Source organism: Capricornis sumatraensis, chromosome 3 (assembly GCF_032405125.1).
Source record: "Capricornis sumatraensis isolate serow.1 chromosome 3, serow.2, whole genome shotgun sequence".
Taxonomy (NCBI): Eukaryota; Metazoa; Chordata; class Mammalia; order Artiodactyla; family Bovidae; genus Capricornis; species Capricornis sumatraensis.
Genome location: NC_091071.1, coordinates 160,610,570 through 160,633,875, shown reverse-complemented (window position 1 = coordinate 160,633,875; position 23,306 = coordinate 160,610,570). Strand labels below are relative to the sequence as shown.

Sequence of the window (23,306 nt, the reverse complement as noted above, 5' to 3'; positions counted from 1 at the left end):
TAATCTTCTGATGCAGGTTTAAAAAAAAATCTTAAAAATCCAAGGTACCTTCCAGTATCAGCCTCCCACACTGTAACTGTGTGATCGAAAGAGCCCGTGATGATCCTGTTTCCTGACGTGTTAAAGGACAAGGAGATGATTTCAGCTGAGTGTCCCTAGGAAAAGAGCAGATGTCCACATGCATACCTATAGATGAAACAATTTCTACCCATGGATCACATAACAGTCTGAAAGAAAGCACTACACAAAGGCAAACCTCTACAGGGAGAAGAGAGATTAGCAGTTGGGGGTGGGAATAGAGAAAGACTGTAAACCAAGGGCACAAGGGTTTTTTGAGGGGTGGGGGGTGGGGAGTAACGGAAATGGTCGAATGCTAGTGTCTTGGTGATGGTTGTGCAATTCTGTAAATTTACTAAAACTTGAGGAGATCCAACCAGTCCATCCTAAAGGAAATCAGTTCTGAATATTCACTGGAAGGACTGAAGCTGAAGCTGAAACTCCAATACTTTGGCCACCTGATGCGAAGAGCTGACTCATTTGAAAAGACCCTGATGCTGGGAAGGTTGCAGGCGGGAGGAGAAGGGGACGACTCGATAGACGTGGGTTTGAGTAAATTCCGGGAGTTGGTGATAGACAGGGAGGCTTGGTGTGCTGCAGTCCATGGGGTCACAAGGAGTCGGACATGACTGAACAGCTGAACTGAACTAAACTGAAGCTGTTTTACAAAAAAAAATAGAAAAAGAAAAGGATAGGTGTTGGGAAATCAAAGGACTTCATTCATACTGTTGTGGAAATGCTAAAAAGGTCTGTATGCTTTATGGGCTAATTTTCTTTTTTTTTTTTAAGTCTTACTCAGTCATCTCCAGCTGTTTGCAACCCCGTGGACTGTAGTCCTCCAGGCTCCTCTGCCCATGGAATTTTCCAGGCAAGGACACTGGAGTGGGTTGCACTTCCCTTCTCCAGGGGATCTTCCCGACCCAGAGACTGAACCCAGGTCTCTTGCATTGCAGGCAGACTCTTTACCATCTGAGCCACCAGCAAAGTGCCCGGTATGCTTTATGAGCTAATAATAGGTGACCGGCAAAAGACAAAAAGCTTGTGAAGTAAAGCTAATGTTTTAAAAACTAAAATTCTTATAGTGAATTAACATGAAATAGATTAATAAATATCTAGCCTTTGGCCTGACTTTCATCTGGATGTCCTCTGGGGTGGATGAATCAAACTGTATGAGACAGTGGGAAGAATGGGCCCCTCTCTGCTGTAGATCCTGCTTGGATGTAGCTCTTGTTTTGCCTAACAATTTCAGTAAATTCACTTAAGTTACTTTTTTCATAATAAAAAAGTTCATCTATAAATTAAATTTCTGGTTGATTCCAAATGACAAAGATTAAATGGAGCTGAACATTAAAATTCTGAGAACACAAATATATTCCCTGGTGTCAGACAGTGTGCAGAGCAGGACATATGCCTTCTAATGCTCTTAGGCATTTGCCTGAAAGAAGAGGTGATGAGGAAACCCAATGCACAAAACTGAAGAAGGTGAAGATGTGAAAAAGAATGCCTATATAATAGAACAAGACACCCATTTAATAAAGAAAAACTCTCGCTGTCAGTTAAAAGCATTGTTTTTCCTCTCTTTTTCTAGTCCTTTTTTAAACTTTCTTAGAAAAAGCTCACCTATAAAATGGGTTCTATTTTTAAAATCCATTTATAATTCAGAAAAATAGGATAACGTGATTTCCCATTCAACTGTTCCCACCTATTGCCACTGGGAATCACCCGTTTTTGTTTGGCTGGGGCGGGAAGCAGTGCAGGACAGTGCTGAATGGACGGGTGGTGGAGACACATAGGACCCCCACTGAGATACAACATCAGCATCCACTCTTTGGGCGGTGCCCTTTGACCTTGTCACCTCCTGCCGCTTGCCCCTTATACTTCAGACTTTGTGATACAGGAAGCTTCTGGGACTGGAGGTTAGAGAAGAAGGGAGTTAAGAGTCATTCTTTTAAGACATTTTCTGGTAGGTTCCTCCAGTTCTGCCTCTTCCAAAAGGTGCCAGCCTCCACATCCTTTGCTTCTAACCAGGTAGATGACCATAAGCAATAGCCACTACCTTTTTTAGACTGAAGCTAGTTGAAATAAAAAGCCCATCAGTCTTGTTTATGGGCTTTTAAAAAGTCCAAAAGCCCAGTGTGTCCATTTAAGTCTTTGGGAGTAGCCAGCAAACCAACCGAAACACTTTTTTACTGCAGTCTGAAAACCAATTGCTCAAAAACATCTTTTAACTTAGAGTTCATTTTGCAATAAAGGTACAAATTTAAAAAAAAAAAAAACCAACTCAGGTAAAAAGCTTATCCAAAGGAACAGCTAATGAAGATGTAAAGCTTTTAAAGTTATTAACATTAGCAACATACTGTTAAGGTGAAAACTTCCTCTCCACTCTGAATGTCCCAGAGCTTGGCTGTCGTGTCCATGCTTCCAGTCGCCACCAGTGTGCTTTGAGGATTAAATGATAAACATACCTGAATTACAGGAAATGGGAGAGATTTTAGAAAGATAGAGTTTCAGATTGTTAATCCTATTATACAGAAGCTTGAAGCTGCAACTCCCTTAGCAGATTCAGCCTAATTCTTTGCACAAATAAGTAGGCAAAATACCAGATATGAGTAGCTATCAATCTGCAGGTTGACGAAAGCAGTCTCTGCTTGAGCAGAGGCTGCTCTTCTCCACGTCACCCAGCTCAGGCTTGGAGGGGCACTGGTTCCCCTTAGTCACTTCTAGACCACAGAAGATCAAGAACAAAAGCAAAGCCCATTCCGTTGAGATTCAAGCTGTCTGGCTCCCTTCCATTTTTGTTTATTTTTTTTAACTTTTTGGCCATGCCTCGGGGCATGTTGGATCTTAGTTCCCCAACCAGGGCCTGAACCCACACCAGCTCCAGTGGAAGAGCAGTGAACCATCAGAGAAGTCCCTCTGGCTCCCATCTTCCTTTCAATCACATCCCCTCACTTGCTTAGGACCTTGGTTATTGGCTTACAGTCTCAGTTCCAAGTCCCCAGTACCCTTCCTGTGGGCCATTCATCCAACACCCTTGGGCCCACGGTCCCAGACTCCTTTTTATAATCACCCCCATGGCTACAACACCCTGACCTTGGCATCACCTCCTCTAGGAAATTCATTCCTGATACACCAATCTCTAGTTACAATTTCCCAGGACTTCTGCTTTTTGTCTTCTTCACCAAGCCCAGACCCCTTGCCCACTGCAGGATGACTTCCATCTCATGTAAACCCCTCTCTTCTCCTGGTCCATCATGCCCCAGTCAACTGACACCTGGAGAATCACTCTTGCCAGCATGCCCAAAACTCCTACCCCCACCTTCCACCTGCACCCTTCACAAATCTAACAACTTGTATTAGCCTGGGATTTTATCCACTCATTTGCCAGCCCTACCTCATCACTCAACCAAGGTAGTTTAAGAAAACAGCATGGCAGATAACGAGCATTGCTCATTCGTGCCTTCCATCCTCAGATGTGACCTCAGTACCATTGCCTACTTTGCCCAACATGCCTCTGACTCAGTACATTCTACCATTCCCTACTCTTGACTCCACTCCCATCTTTATTCCTTCTCATCAGATAATTTTGCCTCCTAACACTTCCCTGAAAAAGCCTTACCTGTCTGGTGGGAACTTCCTCCCCTGACCCTCACTTTCCTCTCCCCCAGCCTCAGATTCAGAGAGATCGCTGCCATTTTAAGACACTGCATTCCCTGCGCTCCACGGGGAGATGATCTCACCAACTTTCCTTTCACTCTAAACTAGATCCTTCCCAATAGCCTATAAACATGCTTGAGTTCTTCCCACATGAAAACAAATTCTCCCTTGACTCTGTCTGTCCCTTTTTAAACTAACTTTATTTCCCTTTACAACCAAATTCCTTGGAAACATAGTCTCCCAGCACTCGCTTCCCATCCTGTCTGCTGGGACCACTCTGGATAAATGTCCAGCTGAGAGGCTTGGTTCGTCTTGGTCATCTCACTTAACCTGCCTGAGGTTCCTGATATTTTCTTCCTTCTTGACTCTTTTGATAATGCTCTGCTTTTCCCCTCTTACTTCTTATCTCTTTTGTTGTATCTTTTCAAAGTTTCTCTTCTCCATCTTCCCAGGATCCTGCCAGTTTTCTCCTCAGAGTCTACCTTTCCCACTGGGAACTTTTCAGTTGTTTGGTGGTTTCTACTGCCACCCAGATGCCAGTGACTCACACATCCATGTCTTTCACCCAGACCTCACTGCTCAGCTCAGCCCCAAAGAGCCAACTGCCAAATGGATGCCTCTTTTTGGACATCACACAGGGAGATTTTATCACCCTGTCTGCTACTGCTACTGCTAAGTCACTTCAGTCGTGTCCGACTCTGCGCCGCCGTCCCTGGGATTCTCCAGGCAAGAACACTGGAGTGGGTTGCCATTGCCTTCTCCAATGCATGAAAGTGAAAAGTGAAAGTGAAGTCGCTCAGTCATGTCTGACTCTTAGCGACCCCATGGACTGCAGCCTACCAGGCTCCTCCGTCCATGGGATTTTCCAGGCAAGAGTACTGGAGTGGGGTGCCATTGCCTTCTCTAAGACTTGCAAATCAAATGAAGAAACCTGTTTCTCTCTTATGCACAGACTTGGTGAATGGCACTGTCAGTTGCCCAAGTCTGAAATCAGGAAATCATCCTAAATACTTTCTTCCTTCATGCCTCATATCTCCCTGGTAACCCAGTCCTACCCCTCCCACCCCTTAACTTCTCTCACATTCTCCTCACGACAGGGCTTTGATATCGTTCTTTGCATAGTTACCAGATCCCCACTGGCTCATACTTCCCATATTATCCTCCCCCCATGTCTCCTTCACAATGGCAAAAGAACCATCTTCCCCAAATGCAAAACCTGACCATGCCTTTCTCAGGTGAAAACTCTCAACAGTATGGCAATATCTCCAGGATAAAGTCTCAGTTCCTTAGCATGGCATTTAAGACCCTCTATAAATCTGCAGTGTAGCCTTTCCTGCCTCCTCTGCTTCCATCACGCAAAGACTGGGATCTAGCTTTGTGGGTCAACACAAAAGCCAAGTCATTGACACCTTTAGCCCAGACAACTGGGCAACACCTGGGATCCCTGCCCATCACCTCTGACTGTGGGCAGGCAGTGCTTACAAGTGTGTGCGTCTCCATATAAGCACTTTCTGTGCAGTGAAGCTGGGAGAGTGGTGCTCTGGACACTCAGCCACTTAAGTTCTCAAGCACGTACCATGGTTATACACCTCCTCTGTGCATTTGTTGCTGCAGCTCACGCTGCCCAGAATGTACCTGCCACTTCTCTGCAGAGTCTTCCCTGAATACCTCTCCTGGCCAAGGAGTCTTGGCTATTCCCTCTGTGCTCTCACTGAACTTCACACCAACTTCTAGCCCACCTACAATACATCTTTGAACTTAACCATGGACACCTCTACTCCGTCTAGAAAACTACGAAATCTTTGGGGGCCAAGAAGTACAATTTGGCCCCCCACACATAGACGAGGGCTTCACACAGTCAATACTTAGCAAATATTCATTGGGTTGATGTCGTTGATTCCAAAATATGAATGTCTTCCTAGGAACTATAAAAAAAAGAAAACCTTCAAAATTCCAAGGGAGTGTGGAAACACGGCCACACTATGAAAATGAGGATTGTGTCTTATGACCATGTGAGAGTTACCTCAGCATCCTCAACTGAAAAATGGAGAAATAGCTACCCCTTAGGGTTGTTATGAGGAACAACTAAGCTAATACATGTAAAAAGAAAAACTATAATTTTTCACTGCAGCATCCCCAGCAAAGTACCTTGAACATAGCTCTTGTTGGATGAAAATATAATAAATATGAAGAATGACTATGAATAAATTTTACTCCTAAAATAAGCAAACTCTTTAAAAGCTGTCAGTTGTTCCACAGGGTGCAAATGATCTCACTAATTGTTGTAAGACATTTAATACAGAATTAGTTAAGGATGAGGGCTTCCCAATAGTGAAAGCAATTTAGAGTGTCAAACCACTTGTGCAAATCTGAGTTCTAATTTTATCCAGGAAACAATCAGCTTAGATATTTTACATGGTATAAAAAAGTTAGTTTAAAAGCTATTTTAAGAAGTTCGCCAACCCTCAATCAAGTCAATTTGCTAAAGGCAAGTCAATGAGAAAGACATCAGATTGGCTATTGTACTCTTATACTTATCCCATTATTTTTAGTCAATGCAGGATATGAGTCTTTGACAGTATCTGCAAGATATTAAAGCTAGAGTAGTTTATGAAATGATATAAATACCATCATATATAATATAGAGAAATTTAAAATAACAGATTTTTAAATTAGTTATAAAGGTATAACAACTACTTTTGCAATGGAATCCTGAAAAGAAATAACAACTATGTGAAAAGCCAGTGTAAACTCATCACTTGCGATATATGTGCTACCCTGGTGGGAATGCTGACAATGGGGCATGCTTTGGAGGAGAGGTGGAGTAATATATGGGAAATTTTTGCACTTTTCACTCAATTTTTCTGTCAACCTCAAACTTCTCTAAAAAATAAGATCTACTGAAAACGATAAAAATAAAAAAGTAAAACAAAGCAAAAACAAAAGGAATGACAACATAAAAATATAATAAAATAAATATACTCACTATTTCTGCTGTATGACCCCTAAAGGTATGGTAACATTTTCCAGTTTCTACACTCCATAGTTTACAAGTCTTATCAAAGGACCCAGTGGCAATTTTGTCACTAAGATTTAAAAAATATATATATGGAATTTGAAAACAAAGTCAATCACAGTATTTGATACACTGAATTAAGACAAGATATTAATACGTGGATCTCTATTTAGAAATCTACTTCACTTTCTAGACTTCAATAAAAATTAATTTAAAAAAATAAATAAGTAATTTATTACTCAGTAATTTATTTTCCCTCAGGAGTGCTGAGGATGGGAAGTGCCCCTCTCCACCCCACCCCCACAAAAAATTTTATTTCACTTTTAAAATAATAAGCAATCAGTAAATCAACTATACTCCAATGTAAAATAAAAATTTTTAATCAGCTAAAATAATAAGCAATCCTGTATTTGTTGCGGTGGAAAACAAAATAATATTCTAATTTTTGAATAGTATCTCTTTATGTGTTCAATTTTAAATATTTTACATTTTAAATATAAATTGTGTTTAAGATTGCAATAATTTTTTCATTAATGAATATGGTAAGGGATTTAGTTTAGAAAATTACTAACAAGTAGAAATTAATAATGTGTAATATGGTTGCAGGAATATGGAAAAATTCTGTTAGATATACTGAAGACAGTAATATCAAATTTAAAAGAAGGAAAATGGAAAGATATAGATCCAATTAAACATGTGGCTAGATAAGGTTTTGAGAAGTTAGACAGTAAGTGTCTCCTTGAGAAAGTAAAATCTGTATTATTCCAAGTGTAAGATCTTTAAAGAAGAAAGAGGATTTGGAGAGGAAATATGAGAAAGACTTCAGTTCCTTTCAAGCAAGAAGCTTCACACATCTACTGTGGATCAGGGCTACTGATCAACACTCAACAAATAAGAGTAAATTAGCCTGTTCAACCCTCAACCAGGGAACTAACAAACATCTTTTCCTTCACCCTGAACCCTGTCTGTCTTTTGTACTAATAACAAGTCATCAAAAGTTCACACAGTTGGGCCATCACTTGCAGTGCAAGCTCACTGTTCAAAAGTGTAGGAAAGTGTTCATTTTACCCCATCTTCAACAATGCTGTTGTTCAGTTTCCCAGTCGTGTCCAACTCTTCGTGACCCCCATGGATGGCAGCACGCCTGGCCTCCCTGTCTCACACCATCTCCCAAAGTGTGCCCAAGTTCATGTCTATTTCATCGGTGATGCCATCCAGCCATGTCATCCTCTGATTCTCTCTTCTCCTTCTACTCTCAATTTTCCCCAGCCTCAGGGGCTTTTTCAGGGAGTCAGCTGTTTACATCAGATGATTAAAATATTGGAGCTTCAGCTTCAGCATCAGTCCTTCCAATGAGTTTTCTGGGTTGATTTCCCTTATGATTGACTGGTTTGATCTCCTTGCTGTCCAAGGGACTTTCAGGAGTCTTCTCCAGCACCACAGTTTGAATGCATCAATTCTTTGGCATTCTGCGTCCTTTACAGTCCAGCTCTCACAGCCATACATGACCACTTGGAAGACCATAGCCTTGACTATATGGACCTTTGTCAGCAGAGTAATGTCTCTGCTTTTCAGTACACTGTCTAGGTTTGTAATTGCTTTCCTGCCAAGAAGCAAACATCTTCTGAGTTCATGGCTGCAATCACTGTCTGCAGTGATTTTAGAGTCCAAGAAGAGGAAATATGTTACCACTTCCACCTTGTCCCCTTCTATTTGCTGTGAAGTAATGGGGCCAGATGGCATGATCTTAGTTTTTTTAATATTGAGTTTTAAGCTGGCTCTTTCACTCTTCTCCTTCACCCTCATCAAAGAGGCTCTTTAGGGCCTCTTCAACAACATGACATGTAATTTATTAACCTCTTAATTTTTGCCATTCATATGGCCAAAACATAAAAATAATTTTAAAATTCATATTTGCCTAGTTGTTAAGTATGTCTATTCATACTTTTTTACTATTTCTCCAATGTGTTGTTTCCATTGATTTGTAAAGGAGTTCTTTACATGTTCTCCATAATAACTCTTTGTTGCATATGTCACAAATTTTCTCACAGTGATCACTTGACTTTTCTTTTATGTATTAATTTTTTAAACATGCATATGTTGAGTTGTATGTACTGAAGTCCATCAGTCTTTTCCTTTGTAAAACAAAAATGTGAGGGGTCCTATGGCCCAAAATACATATCCCAAAGAAAACTGTAAGTGCTCAGCACAGCTGCAGACTTTATAATTATCCAGACTCTCATGCCTTGACTCTCTCCTCGGTTCTCAGTGCCCCCACATGGTCTCCTGTGGTCTCTAATACTAAATGAAAAGAGGGTCCTTTCTGCAATGTCTTCTCTAATTTTTATAATGGTCTCATCTACAACTTCATTTAGTAACAATTTTTTCAAATATTTACCTTATCTGTGTTTTCATAGGAGACAACAGCTTTAATTTCACACATCGTATTTCACTAGCTTAAGCAATATCTAATTAAATTAGATTATTACAAATTGAAAGCACAACCCCCTACAAGCAAGTTTGTGGACAAGTACGACTAACTCTTGGTAAGCTGAAAACGTCCCCAGTGCAAAGAGAAGTTAAGGGTACTGGTGGATAGAGTAGTTGCTGCAGGCATTCAGACAGCTATAGGTATAAGCAGTATGTTATTTAGAAGGATAGAGGACCTTGGGAAGATCTACTGAATGGGTTAACCAGAAGTTAGCTTAAAAATGGTTCTGCCACATTTCATACTATTATTTAGCAGGTCACTATACACGGTTTTCCACCTGATAAGACTATAGGTTAACTTCTACACAAAACAAACCGTGTCATGCATGTACAGCTATTCTCTCGTGGTCCAGGGCTAGAAACATCAGCAGGAACTTCCGGTCAGGGTTCATCTTCCGGTCAGAGAACTCCCAAGGGCAGAGAGTCAGCCCTGCATCAACGGGAATTCTAGCTCACCACTCTACTACTGTGTGATCCTGGGAGGGGTGTCTGAATTTTATCTATCTTATGTGAGGCCAGTAATACCTCCCCCAAAGCTATTTTGAACACTGAAGAAGATATTTAAATTTATTTTTTTATTTTATTGTTGGAGTATAATTGCTTTACAAAGTTGAATTCGTTTCTGCTGCCCAATGAAGTGAATCAGCTATATGTATACACATATCGCCTCCCTCTTGAGCCTCCCTCCCACTGCCCCATCCCACCCCTCTAGGTCACCACAGGCCACCGAGCTGAGCTCCTTGTTCTATCCAGCACACTAGTCATCTATTTTATACACTAAGTAAGTAAGTAAGTAAAGTCACTCAGTCCTGTCTGACTCTTTGTGACCCCGTGGACTGCAGCCCACCAGGCTCCTCAGTCCATGGGATTCTCCAGGCAAGAATACTCGAGTGGGTTGCCATTTCCTTCTCCAGGGGATCTTCCCAATGCAGGGATCAAACCCGGGTCTCCCGCATTGGAGGCAGACGCTTTAACCTCTGAGCCACCAGGGAAGCCCCTATTTTATACACTAGCTATCTATTTTATACACACACATACATATATGTGTGTCAATGCTACTCTCCCAATTCATCCCATCCTCTCCTTGCCACAGTGTCCATATACGTCTGCATTCTCTATTCCTGCCCTGCAAGTAGGTTCATTTATACCATTTTTCTAGATTTCATATATGTGCCTTAATATACAATATTTGTTTTTCTCTTTCTGATTTACCTCACTCTGTAGGACAGACTCTAGGTTCATCCGAACCTGCAAACATCCTAACTCGCTTCAGTCGTGTCTGACTCTTTGCGAACCTATGGACCATAGCCCACCAGGCTCCTCTGTCCATGGAATTCTTCAATTAAGAACACTGGAGTGGGTTGCCATGCTCATTCTCAGGGATTTTACTGACCCAGGGATCGAACCTGCGTCTTTTCCATCTGCTGCATTGACAGGCGGGTTCTTTACCACTAGCACCACTTGGGAAGACCTGGATTCATCCACATCACTACAAATGACCCAATTTCATTTCTTTCCATGGCTGAGTTGGGCTTCCCAGGTGGCGCTAGTGGTAAAGAATGTGCTTGCCAGTGCAAGAGACATAAGAGACATGGGTTGGATCCCTGAGTTGGCAAGATCCCCTGGAGGAGGGCATGGCAACCCACTCCAGTATTCCTGGCTGGAGAATCCCATGGAAGGAGGAGCCTGGCTGGCTGCAGTCCACGGGGTCACAAAGAGTCAGACAGGACTGAGTGACTTTACTTACTTACTTACTTAGTGTATAAAATAGATGACTAGTGGAACATGACTGAAGTGACTTAGCATGCACACACTAAAGCATACATCAGACACTCAACAACTTTTAGCTCATCTTCCTCTTTTCCTTCCCCACTAGATGGAGAGAGAGATGAATAAAAGAACCAGTGGGTTAATAAGGAATCACTGGACGAGTGGGTGTCTTCTTACCCATAAGGGTTGTTGAACGCTATAGCATACACCACATTCCTGTGACCCTCCAGGGTGTGAAGCTCCTCTCCAGAGGCAGTGTCCCAGAGCTTGCACGTCCGATCATAGCTTCCTGTGATAAAGCTAACACAAGCAGTGGAAATACAGCACAAGGTGAGACCAGCAGCGTGTTAATAAAGACCTCATGTTTTTGCCTGCAAAACTATAGCCTCGTTTATCTTGCTTTTTACAGTGAAAATTGTGTATGCAGAACAAAGAGTTAAGTGAAAGTGAAAGTGACTTAGTCATGTCCACTCTTGGCGACCCCGTGGAATGTAGCCTGCCAGGATCCTCTGTCCATGGGGATTCTCCAGGCAAGAAAACTGGAGTGGGTTGCCATGCCCTCCTTACATTATGGGTAGGCAATTTTTATTTTAAAAAAAGATTTGTATCCCTTGGTTGTTAAAAATTAGAAATAAAAAAAAAAGAAATAGACAGACACACAGAAATAAATAAGCAGTGCAGAGAAGATTTTCGGGCAGTGAGACTGCTCTGTGTGATAACATAGCACTGTATAGATGTCGTTCTACATTTGCCAGCCCACAGAATGTACAAAACCAAGAGTGAACCCTAATGTGTACCATGAACTTTCAGTGATAATGGTGTGTCAATATAGTTCAACAGTTGCAACAGATGTAGGTCTCTGTGGGAGATGGCGATAGGGACAGAAGCTGCTGCGGGGGTGATGCAAGGCAGAAGTTATCATCGAGAGGAAATCTCTGCACCTTCTGCTCAATTTTGCTGTGAACCTAATGCTGCTCTAAGAAAATAAAGCCCAATAATTTTTTTAATAAACAAAGAACCTTACCATGAGCCTGATTTATTAAGTGCAACGTTAGTCAGTGGCAGTATATGTGCTCTGAGAACCTTCAATAAAAGAAAACACCATTCATTTCAAACTCGAACAAAATTATTCAGCTCATTCATTTTAACTTCCAACCAATGAAGACATTCAAATGCATCTTAATTATATATAATAAGTGGATAGTATCCAATATTTGAACAAAGGAGGAAAACACATAGGACCTTCTGTTATTAAGATCAATAATGCATCTGGAGGTTACAAATAATTACAGAGAAGCATGATCAAATCTATGTTTTCTATCAATTTGCTTTTAGATAGATTATAGCTATGAGATACAAATAGCTGTTATTGTTCAGTTGCTCAGTTGTGTCTGACTCTTTGCGACCCCATGGACTATAGCACGCCGGGTTTCCCTGTGCTTCACTAGCTCCCAGAGTTTGCTTGAACTGATGTCCATCGAGTCAATGTTGCCATCCAATCATCTCATTCTTTGTTGCCCTCTTCTCCTCCTGCCTTCAATCTTTCCCAGCACCAGGGTCTTTTCACTAATTTATATTCTCTTTCACATACTGTACATGGTTTGTATATATGCATAAACAATATATATAGGAAATAAACCAAAGATGTTTCAAATACAGATTAACAATGAATTATTACTTTTTGAATCTTAAAGCTTCTTTAGAGTCGGAATATATCATGGAATTTATATTTCCATCCATATGTTGTCTAGCACATAGTGGATGCTTTATATTTATTGAATGAATATACTTAAATTGGACCATCTGTTTTTAGTTAAGATGACTGGCCAGACTGGAACAGTCCTAATTATGTCTACTACCAGAGTGTTACTATTAATAGTGTCCTCCTTCACTATCAAAATATTCCCTTTGGAAGGTAAATTACAAGATCATATAAGTTATAGAGCTCATATTTGAAGTAAAATAGTGTCACCTGCTGGAAAAAGAATTATTACAAGAATGACCATCTTTCAGTAAGTTGAAAGAAGGAATACAGAAAACTGTTGAATATTTCACATCAGACAAAATATGCTGACTATATAAATAACAAGTAATATAAGTCATAAAAAATGAAATCAGTGTAATATAAATCATTTCTATAATAAAGCATTAAATGTTAAATCATAAAGAAAAATGAAAGCTGTTATTGAAGCAATAAATGACATTTATTTTAATTTAGTTGCCAAGATTATAGATGAAAATAAGCATATCTTTATGTGATTAAAATTATTATACAATCCATATCAATAAATAATTTACTGAAATGCAGTTTAGTTCATATGGAAGCAGAAAATTTGAAATGTTGATACACCATGAAATACATCTTAATATTACTCCAACTGGAAAAAAATTTAATTATTCAATAACTTAGAGCTACTTTAATGATTATTCTTTAGAGATATCATTATAAAGAAAAGTTAAAGTTACTAATGCAAATCTTTATTGAACCTGTCGAGAAACCAATTTTTGAATTTTATTCATTCATTCAACAAACATTTAAGATTTAGTCTTAGCAAAAATGTGGAAGACCTGAAAGAAGACATGATTTATATTTTATTTTAGATTAGTAGAATTAAGTAATTCATTGAAGTTCTTCTAGTTACTATCTTTAAACATGCATTACCTTAAAAAGATAGAATTTGTGGTTGCTGTGTTGTCCAAGTTTATTTTGTAATCTCTGTATTAAAAGTTTGACCTGGTCTGATCGTGAAGCTGTGATGAGAGGTTCTGCTTTCTGTATCTCTTCTACTAATGCACTGACATCTGTACTGAAATTCACACACACAAAAAAAGTTACTTTTTTCTATGTCAGAAATTGCATATACATTCACTACATGAAGGATTGCATTGCTTTATGAAGTTCAAGATTTATAAATTGTCAACAGCATCATCATGTTCACCAAGAGATTTCCAGCAGAAAAAATCATAGAAATCAATAAAGAGCATCTTGGCACGGATGAAAGCTGCCTGGGTTCTCTTCAATGCCTTTCCATTACCTGAGACTTCGCTTGAGGAAGGTGTGCAAAGATTCTGATTTGCTTATCTAAGAAGGCCAAGTGCTGCTTCTGAACAAGAGCTCTTTTATTTTTTTTTCCTGTTTCTCTTTTTTAAAAAAATAAATATATATTAAAGTTGCCCAATCCCACTTTACTTTCCATGTTACCTATGATCTCCCATTTAATCCTATAACAACTCTCTAAAATTTAATGCTTTTCATAACTATTTTGGGGATGAAGAAACTGAGGTTCAGAAAGTTTCAATTTGCTGTATTTTGGGGGAAAGAGAAAGTACCTTACTAAAACAGACATTCAAAGAACTATCATGATTATTAATTTCTTAATGCTGTAACATTATCTCCCTGAAAGAGAATCAGTGTGAAAAATACAGATGCAAGTTTCCCCAGCATTCAAATAATCTGCAGCAATTCTAGTAAATTTTGCTAGTTCAGAATATTAATTCAAGACAAATATTAATGTCTGTATACCACAAAACATCAAGAATAGGGTCATTTTGCAAAACATATCTCCAGCTGCAGCTCCTTCAGGAGTCACATCAGAGTCTGAGCCCAGAGCTTGCTCTTCTTTGCAGCCCTCAGCCCCTGGCTAAGCAAGAGGGCCACACAAGAGCCTGGCCACTTCTGCCCTGTGAGCTTGGCCATTTCCCCTTCTGCCCAACCCTCCCTCATTCTCTGATCTGTCCCGGGGTCACCTCCCAAAAACCTTGTACTCGCTTACTTCTGTCTCAGCAAATGCATTAAAAATGCATTATTTAATAGGCATCCTTCTTTTCATAAATAAACATGTCCTGAGCTCCAGGTTTGTGCAAGGCGCTGATCTAGGAGACACTTCATTCAACTAACATTGATTACTTGCCATAAGTTAGGCCCAGGGAATGTCCAAGATATGGTGCCAGCTCTCAAGCAATACAGTCTTTCAGAATAAGAATGAATATTTGTAATGGAAATGGATCAGAGGTGGTTCCTAACAATGACTTTGAAAGACTCAGGGGTCAACAGAGTTAGACCTGCATAAGAATTCAAAAGATAATAATGGAAAGATTTTCAACAAATGTTATGGAAAGACTTTCAACAAATGTTATGAATCAAAACAGATTTTCAAACCAAAAGGTTTATTTTTTAAAATAAGGTCGGTTTGGAAAGAAGAAAAGGACAGACTGATAATCCTTTTCCCACACCCTCCTCATTAAGCAAGAGCCGTGTTTGGTCACTTCAGTCATGTTCAGCTTTTGGGGATCCCGTGGACTATAGTCTGCCAGGCTCCTCTGCCCATGGGATTTCTCAGACAAGAATACTGGGGTGGATTGCTATTCCCCCCTCCAGGGGATCTTCCCAACCCAGGGATCGAACACACGTCTCCTGAGTCTCCTACATTGCAAGCATTTGCATTTGCATTTGCATTGCATTTACCACTGAGCCACCCCAGAAGCCCACTCAGCAAGACACTAAAATAAAATTCACTGAAACGAACAGGAAATAATACACCCAGAACAATTTTTTTAGTAATGTATTGTCTGTAGTTTTATGAGCTTATCTATGCACCATCCTATGTCAGGGTTTTCCAATAATGATTTTGGATATGAAATACATGCTGCATTATATAGCTCCCTTACCTGGGATCAAGATCAAGCAAGTCTATGGATTTGGTCTTTAATTGCCCACTTTTTTCATATTCCAGCATAATTCCTAAAAAATAAATAAATATAAAACACTTATGATGACAGCCTAGGCCAAAAGTTAACCTACTAGATACAATTTTTTCTTTTTTTTTCCATTTTTGAAAATTTTCAACATAAAACATATGTAATATTCAATAAACAATTGAGTAAATAAATAATGTAACATTGAGTAATATAATCACTCATAAGTCAGAGAAAGGTTGGAAAGAACTAACACTTCAGAGCCCACACAGCATAATCCATTTTCCTAAATAGATGCATTTTCAAAATCTAGCAAGCAAATTGGCAAAATTGTTTTCCTTATTCACAACTATCTCATTTTTAATAAAGTGAAAAATGTTAAACTACTAAATGCCAACTACTAAAAATTAGTTGGGTTTATGCAAAAATGAATCTAGAAAATAAAGTGTAAAATCTGAAACATGTAAATTTATATGACTGCTTCACTGTGACAAGACATTAAGGCAGTATGCTCACTGAACTCCAATACAAGCAAGAGGCTGTGACATGTGCAATGAAAAGTATAAGCAGAAAATAGATAAAGATGCTTTCAGGAATATATGTTGTTTGTCAGAGATTGTTTCTCACAGTATCTTAATATTCTTGATCTTCTCCTAGGTTTGAACTATAGGTAATGTGTGATTGCCAAAACACTTGGGTAAGAAGACACTCACCCCTCCCCAAATTCTGCAATGCACCAAAAGGCAAAGCTTCAAAAGGTAAAATAGCATTGCTTACCCAGCTCATATTCAATTAACAGAAACCTTTAAATTGCACAAAATGCCAACCAGTTCAATTAATGCTCATTTAGATCCTGCTTCTGGTCAAAGAACAAGGGGCCCACATGCAACAAATAAACAACAAAGACTGTCATAACTGAGTCAACTGAAAAGCATGTATTCAACACCTACTCTTCACAAAGCAAAGGGATTCTGAAGGATAAAAGGTAAAAAGGGAAAGCCCCAAGTTTGATTACCCATATTACTGCTACATTCCTTTGGTCTTCGGGAATCTAGGTTAGGGAGAGGAATTATTCAGTGGATGCCAACAAAAGAATGCTCCTGACCTATACGCTATTCAAAAGAGGGTGGGAGGACTGAAATTAAAAGATAAGGAGGTGAAACATAATTGCTTTATACACAGAAGGGATAAAGGTAACATGAAAATGATTCAGTGGTGAGCCATACTTCTCCTATTTGATGTCATTTAACACCCACCTGCTATTCAGTTCAGTTTAGTTCAGTCGCTCAGTCGTGTCCAACTCTTTGCAACCCCATGAATCGCAGCACGCCAGGCCTCCCTGTCCATCACCATCTCCCGGAGTTCACTCAGACTCACGTCCATCGAGTCCGTGATGCCATCCAGCCATCTCATCCTGGGTCGTCCCCTTCTCCTCCTGCCCCCAATCCCTCCCAGCATCAGAGTCTTCACCAATGAGTCAACTCTTCGCATGGAGCTTCGGCTTTAGTATCATTCCTTCCAAAGAAATCCCAGGGCTGATCTCCTTCAGAATGGACTGGTTGGATCCCTTGCAGTCCAAGGGACTCTCCAGAGTCTTCTCCAACACCACAGTTCAAACACATCAATTCTTCAGCGCTCAGCCTTCTTCACAGTCCAACTCTCATATCCATACATGACCGCAGGAAAAACCATAGCCTTGACTAGACGGACCTTAGTCGACAAAGTAATGTCTCTGCTTTTGAATATACTATCTAGGTTGCTCATAACTTTTCTTCCAAGGAGTACCTTGGAAACTTGCAATATCATGTGGCTTGCCAAAGATCAGAATTTAAGTATCTAACATGCTAAGTGAGATGATCTTATTTATTATAAGATAACCATTAAGGCAATAGTCACAACCATGAGTCTAAAGCTTTACTTGAGTTTACTTGCTTTTAGAATTCTGGATTCAGATCTGATCCACTCATATTTCAAGGTGGATTCTACACATTCTGCTTAACCCACATCATCTCATTTAAACCGTTCATTTATTTAACAAATATGTGATCCCTCATTTATGCACCCACAATGAGCCCTAGAGGCTCATTTAGAGGTTCTACTCTAGGAGCTACAGATACCATTATAAGTGAAATTAGCAAAGTTCTTGCCCTCATGAAGCTGATATTCTAGTCGGGGAGACTAAACAAGATAAATAAGTAAAATTTATTTTGGTTGAATTGAGATAATGCTAAGAAAAGACAAAGCAAGGAAGGGGGTTCTGAAATATCATGAGGAAGAAATTCTAGGAAGGAGGGGGCTTCACTTTATTCACTTTACTTATGTTTTATTAAAAAAAAAAAACAACTAAAGAAGCTAAAAGTAACAATATCCAGGGGAAGATTATTCCAAGCAAAAAATCAGCAACTGCAGAGACCCTGACTGGGGGCATGCCTCACCCACCTGAGGAACACAAAGCAGAGAAGTGCTGCTGAAGGGGGAGTGAAGTCAGAGAGGCCAAAGGTGGTGGATCTGATATGGTCTTGGGCATCATGGCCCTTTCACTTTAAAAGAAATGAAAGCCACTGAAGGGCTGGAGAAGAATGGTGACATAATCAGATTTATGCTTTAACAGACTCACCTCCACAGAAGTGGGGCACGCATAGAGCCTCTAGCAATAAAGAGAATGGTGGCCATGATTCTGGAGAGAAGTTGTTGAACTCTGTGTATATTTTGAAGGTGAATTGGCAGTGTTGGTCCCTGGACCAAACATGGAGTGAGCAAGAAAGGAGAAAAAGACAAGTCTAAAGTTTTGGCAGAAGTTAAGTGGAGGAATGGAGCTTCCATTGACTGACAGGAGGTAGACCATCAGAGGCCCCATGTGAGATGTATGTTGATGTTGTGAGATGTATGTTCTTCATCTGAATGAAGAACCAGGCAGGCAGGCAGGTGCTTAGGACTACTCAGGATGATTTTTAAGCCTTGAGAATAGATAAGACTGTCCAGCAAATGAGCAGAGTTAGAGACGTCCCCGATGGCTCAGCAGATAAAGAATCTACCTGCAGTGCGGGAGACACAGGAGATGTGGGTTCAGTCTCTAGGCTGAGAAGGTTTCCCTGGAGGAGAAAATGCCGCCCATTCCAGTATTCCTGCCCGGGAAATTCTATGCACAGGAGAGCCTGGTGGGCTACAGTCCGAACAGTCACAAAGAGTCTGACATGACTGAGCATGACCGTGGACGGATGGAGAGAAGTCCAAAGACAGAACTCAGGGGCACTCCAACATTGAGACCAGAAAGAAGAGGATAAGTGAACAAGATGGACCAAGGAGTGACAACAAGGCAGAAGAAAACACGGAATGTGTGTCCTGGAAGTCACAGGAGGGCAGAGTGAGCCGGTGGATCAAGTGCTGCTGCCCGGTCAAAATAAACAAAGGCTGAGATGAGATGTGGCCAGTGGATTCAGTGTTACTGGAGGTGGTCATTGAGGATCTTGAACAGTTTCAGTGGATCAGTGAGGGTGAAACCATGACAGGAGTGAGTTCAAGACAAAAGGGAGAAGAGAAACTGGGGACAACATTCTTTTCAAGGAGGTTCACTCCCAAGAGAGATTGGAGAGACCAGCTAAAGCGAGTCAGGAGACATATGGGATAAGTGTTATTACCACCACCTGACTGATGCCTTAACAAATCAAAGCCAAAAAAATCCTTAAGCTCCACATTTTCACATGCTGATATCCAGTTATTCTTTTAACTAATTTTAATCGGAAACTCAAGAGGGAAAAAAAAACTGAGTGTCCTTACTACAAACTTGCTACTAGTTTCATGTCGAAGTTGCACTCATGCAGGGAGGCAGAAGGAGGATCTCCTGAGTTTTTAAACATTTATTTTAAAATTACAGGTTCTATGTCTGGATCAACCTCATTTATCACACACATTCATTTACTAATAAACTCACTCAGTAAACACTGAAGGCCTCCTGTATGCCAGAGTCTCTTTTACAGCTGAAGAAGAGATGAGATCTCAGTTCTCATGGAGCTTACATTTTATGGGAAAGAGGGAGTCATTCAAAGCACAGACAAGAAATGTACTTTGATAAATATAATAAAAGACAATAAAACGAAATGGTTGAGAGTAAGATCAATGAGGGGAAGTGCTTCTTTGAATAGTGATAATGGAAGGTCTCTGAGGAGGTGATGCTGACCAAGACCAAATGAAGAAAAGTGGCCAAAGTCTGGGGACGTCTGAGTCCAGAAAGAGAGACAGATGAGTGAGATGCCCTCCGTGACGTCTTGGAAGAGCATTTAAGGAAATCTGAAGTGTAGTGAGTGTAAGCTAAATCCTACAGAGTATGGATCTTATTCTGAACATGATGAAAAACTACTGGAGAGGCTGAGTCCAGATTCCACGGGCTGTTTGTGACATACAGACTGTAGAGGATGGAGTTAAACCAGGAATCCAGTTGACAAGCCCAGGGATGGCGGAAGTAGAAGCGATGGTGGGTGAGATGGAGATAGGGATAGAGGTGAAAGCAGGAAGGTGTGTGGGGTCAAGGAACTTGTGCCAAGGGAATGAGAAGAATGTGACGAACTCACAAAACACTTTGAAAGTAGAGTGACAGCATTTGTTAATGAACTGGACAAGGGAGTGCAGAGAGGGTCAGTGAACCACAAGAGAGAAATAAAGGGTGGCTGAGGTTCTGCCAGAAAAAGTGGACGGGGTGGTGATGCCATCCGTGGACTGGGCCCAGCCTGAAAGAGCTACATGACTAGGAGGGGACTGGGGAAAATGACCCATGAGGTCTGTGCCTATCAGACATCTTCATGGAGATTGTGAGTAAGCAGTTGGATGCATTACTGTGAACAGTGAGATTTTCAGTGCGAAATTCTTCAAGTCCCACCCCTCCCAAAGTTATACTAAATCAAACCAGTCCAAAGTGATATCACCGCCCATTTGACATTTTAAAGATAGTTTTTGTTCAGACTTTTCATTAAGCGTGTGTATTTTCTCTTCTACTGCCTTGTGGCAAGTTTTGAGGACTTTTTACTTTATATTTTTAGTTTCAATGCGAGTTCCAAATTAGAAGCCAAGAATTCTGCTCCTATTTCTATCCTTGTCTATCTGTATGATGAGTGGACTTCACTTATCCTCTAAAGGTCAAGAGGACTAGGCGAGAGTGTCCTACTCTACACTTGATTTTAGCCAAAAGACCAAGAAGCAATGCCCTACTCTAAAACTAGAGCATTCTAGCATTCTCTGGGTTTATTCCGTAGTTCCTGAGCTCACTGTAACTTTTTAAAGCCCCGTGTTGCAAGAGCACAAATCGTACACAGTAAAGGGAAAGCCTTAGTCATTCAGTCCTGTCCGACCCCTTGCCACCCCACCTACAAGAGCCTGCCATGGAATTCCCCAGGCAAGAATCCTGGAGTAGGTTCCCATTCCCTTCTCCAGGGAATATTCCCGACCCAGGGATCAAACCCAGGTCTCTTACATTGCAGGCAGATTCTTTACTATCTGAGCCAACAGGCAGGGCTTCAGTAAACGTGTCGATGGATTGATATGTACAGTCTGGAATTTGGTCACTAAGGTAATGTGCTTTTTAAGTATGCATTTTTCTTCCCATACTCAACAAACCTTTACTTGATCATTCTGGTGCCTTTAAAATAAAAAACAATGTGACCCTTGTCAGCGTCTTCCCTTTCAGAAACAATATTCCACAACATCACTAATCGCCCCCTCTCCCTCCCCTTCCACTTCGTTCCTAAGTAACCAGAAAGCGTTACAAGTCAGCCATTTAAAAGTTTAAGGACTTTTTTCAAAAAAAAAAAAAAAATTTTTTTTTTTTAAGTTTTTAAAGTTTTGCGAACCCGAGTACAGCATCTGAAACAGTGAAGAGAGCAAGTTAGGAAGCACCAGGCTTCCCTAGGGATCACCCGCTCTGGACCCCACCGCTCGGGCCCCAGCACTTTTCCTCTGCCCCAGACCCTCCGGTGCAGACCTCCACGTGAAAGCAGAGGGGGCCCGGCCCGTACCTGGCGGGTAATACCGGAGCAGGAGGCTCTTGAGCTTCATTTTCTCGCTAGGGGACCACCAGCCAACCGACTTGGTCACCATGGAAACGTCCAAACAGCGGACAGCTCCGGGGCGCATGCGCGGGGGCCACTGCAAGCTCCTGGGAAGTGGGGCTTGGAGCTCTAGCTGTTGGGGCTCATCCTGCCGCTCAGGCGTCCGGGGTTGGGCTGGGAGGTCCCGGACATGCGCGGGTGCAGAGCGCACCCTGCCCCCTCCGCCGCCCGCACCTGCCTGGGGGTTCCCGGGGCGGGACAGGGGGTTCAGGGTGCCGCGCAGTGAGAACGCTCCCGCCCGCGCCGCCTTCGCCTGAATCTGCACCTGTCGGTGCAGGTGTACGGGGTGGGTGGACGAGCTCCCCCGGTGTCTTCAGTCAGGGTGATCTCACAAGGGGCGAGGCGCGGCCGGGGACCACGGGCCTCAGTTGCAGCCTGGGCCACACGAGCTTTAACCCACTGGCTTTCTAATCCGGAGGGTGGGAGTAAACTCCCGCTCGCGGTTACCATTACTGGCCCCTCATGTCCCTGCCCCCACAAAAGAAAGATGACCTCAGCGTGATCGTCTACATATCGAATCGCTGTGCCACAAACTGTGCTAACTCACAGTCCTCAGTTCAGTTCAGTCACTCAGTTTTGTCCGACTCTTTGCGACCCCATGAATTGCAGCACGCCAGGCCTCCCTGTCCGTCACCAACTCCTGGAGTTCACTCAGACTCACGTCCATGGAGTAGGTGATGCCATCCAGCCATCTCATCCTCTGTGGTCCCCTTTTCTTCCTGCCCCCAATCCCTCCCAGCATCAGAGTCTTTTCCAATGAGTCAACTCTTTGCATGAGGTGGCCAAAGTACTGGAGTTTCAGCTTTAGCATCATTCCTTCCAAAGAAATCCCAGGGCTGACCTCCTTCAGGATGGACTGGTTGGATCTCCCTGCAGTCCAAGGGACTCTCAAGAGTGTTCTCCAACACCACAGTTCAAAAGCATCAATTCTTTGGCGCTCACCTTTCTTCACAGTCCAACTCTCACATCCATACATGACTACTGGAAAAAGCATATCCTTGACTAGATGGATCTTTGTTGGCAAAGTAATGTCTCTGCTTTTGAATATGCTATCTAGGTTGGTCATAACTTTCCTTCCAATGAATAAGCGTCTTTTAATTTCATGGCTGCAGTCACCATCCGCAGTGATTTTGGAGCCCCCCAAAATAAAGTCTGAGTCCTAGAGAAGGTATTAAAAAGCAGAGACATCACTTTGGCGACAGACGTCCGTGTAGCCAAAGCTATGGTTTTTCCAGTAGTCATGTGTGGATGTGAGAGCTGGACCATAGAGAAAGCTGAGCACGGAAGAATTGATGCTTTTGAACTGTGGTACTGGAGAAGACTCTTGAGAGTCCCTTGGACTTCAAGGACATCAAACCAGTCAATCCTAAAGGTCACCTCTAGATCAGACTTATTGGTTGTGAGTGATGTACAGAAATTTACATTAATAAAACCCCTACATTGTCCTGGTGATGATGATGAGTGCTCATCTCAGTATGCAGAGAACCTCATAAGGCTCTAACAGGGCTTTAGCTGCTGCTGCT

The 23,306-nt window shown here is 41.5% G+C and overlaps 1 protein-coding gene across 1 annotated transcript in view; it reads right to left on the bottom strand.

Annotated features, from left to right (window-relative positions):
- Positions 1-21,730, bottom strand: part of DAW1 (dynein assembly factor with WD repeats 1) — a 33,687-nt gene extending 11,957 nt beyond the window's left edge. The window contains exons 1-8 of the mRNA XM_068969435.1: positions 21,691-21,730; positions 15,659-15,731; positions 13,653-13,797; positions 12,015-12,073; positions 11,168-11,290; positions 6,701-6,800; positions 2,415-2,522; positions 49-155 (exon numbers count right to left, since the gene is read on the bottom strand). Coding sequence (XP_068825536.1) covers positions 49-155; positions 2,415-2,522; positions 6,701-6,800; positions 11,168-11,290; positions 12,015-12,073; positions 13,653-13,797; positions 15,659-15,731; positions 21,691-21,730 — 755 coding nt within the window. The remainder of the gene's footprint in view (positions 1-48; positions 156-2,414; positions 2,523-6,700; positions 6,801-11,167; positions 11,291-12,014; positions 12,074-13,652; positions 13,798-15,658; positions 15,732-21,690) is intronic.
- Positions 21,731-23,306: the final 1,576 nt, after the last annotated feature.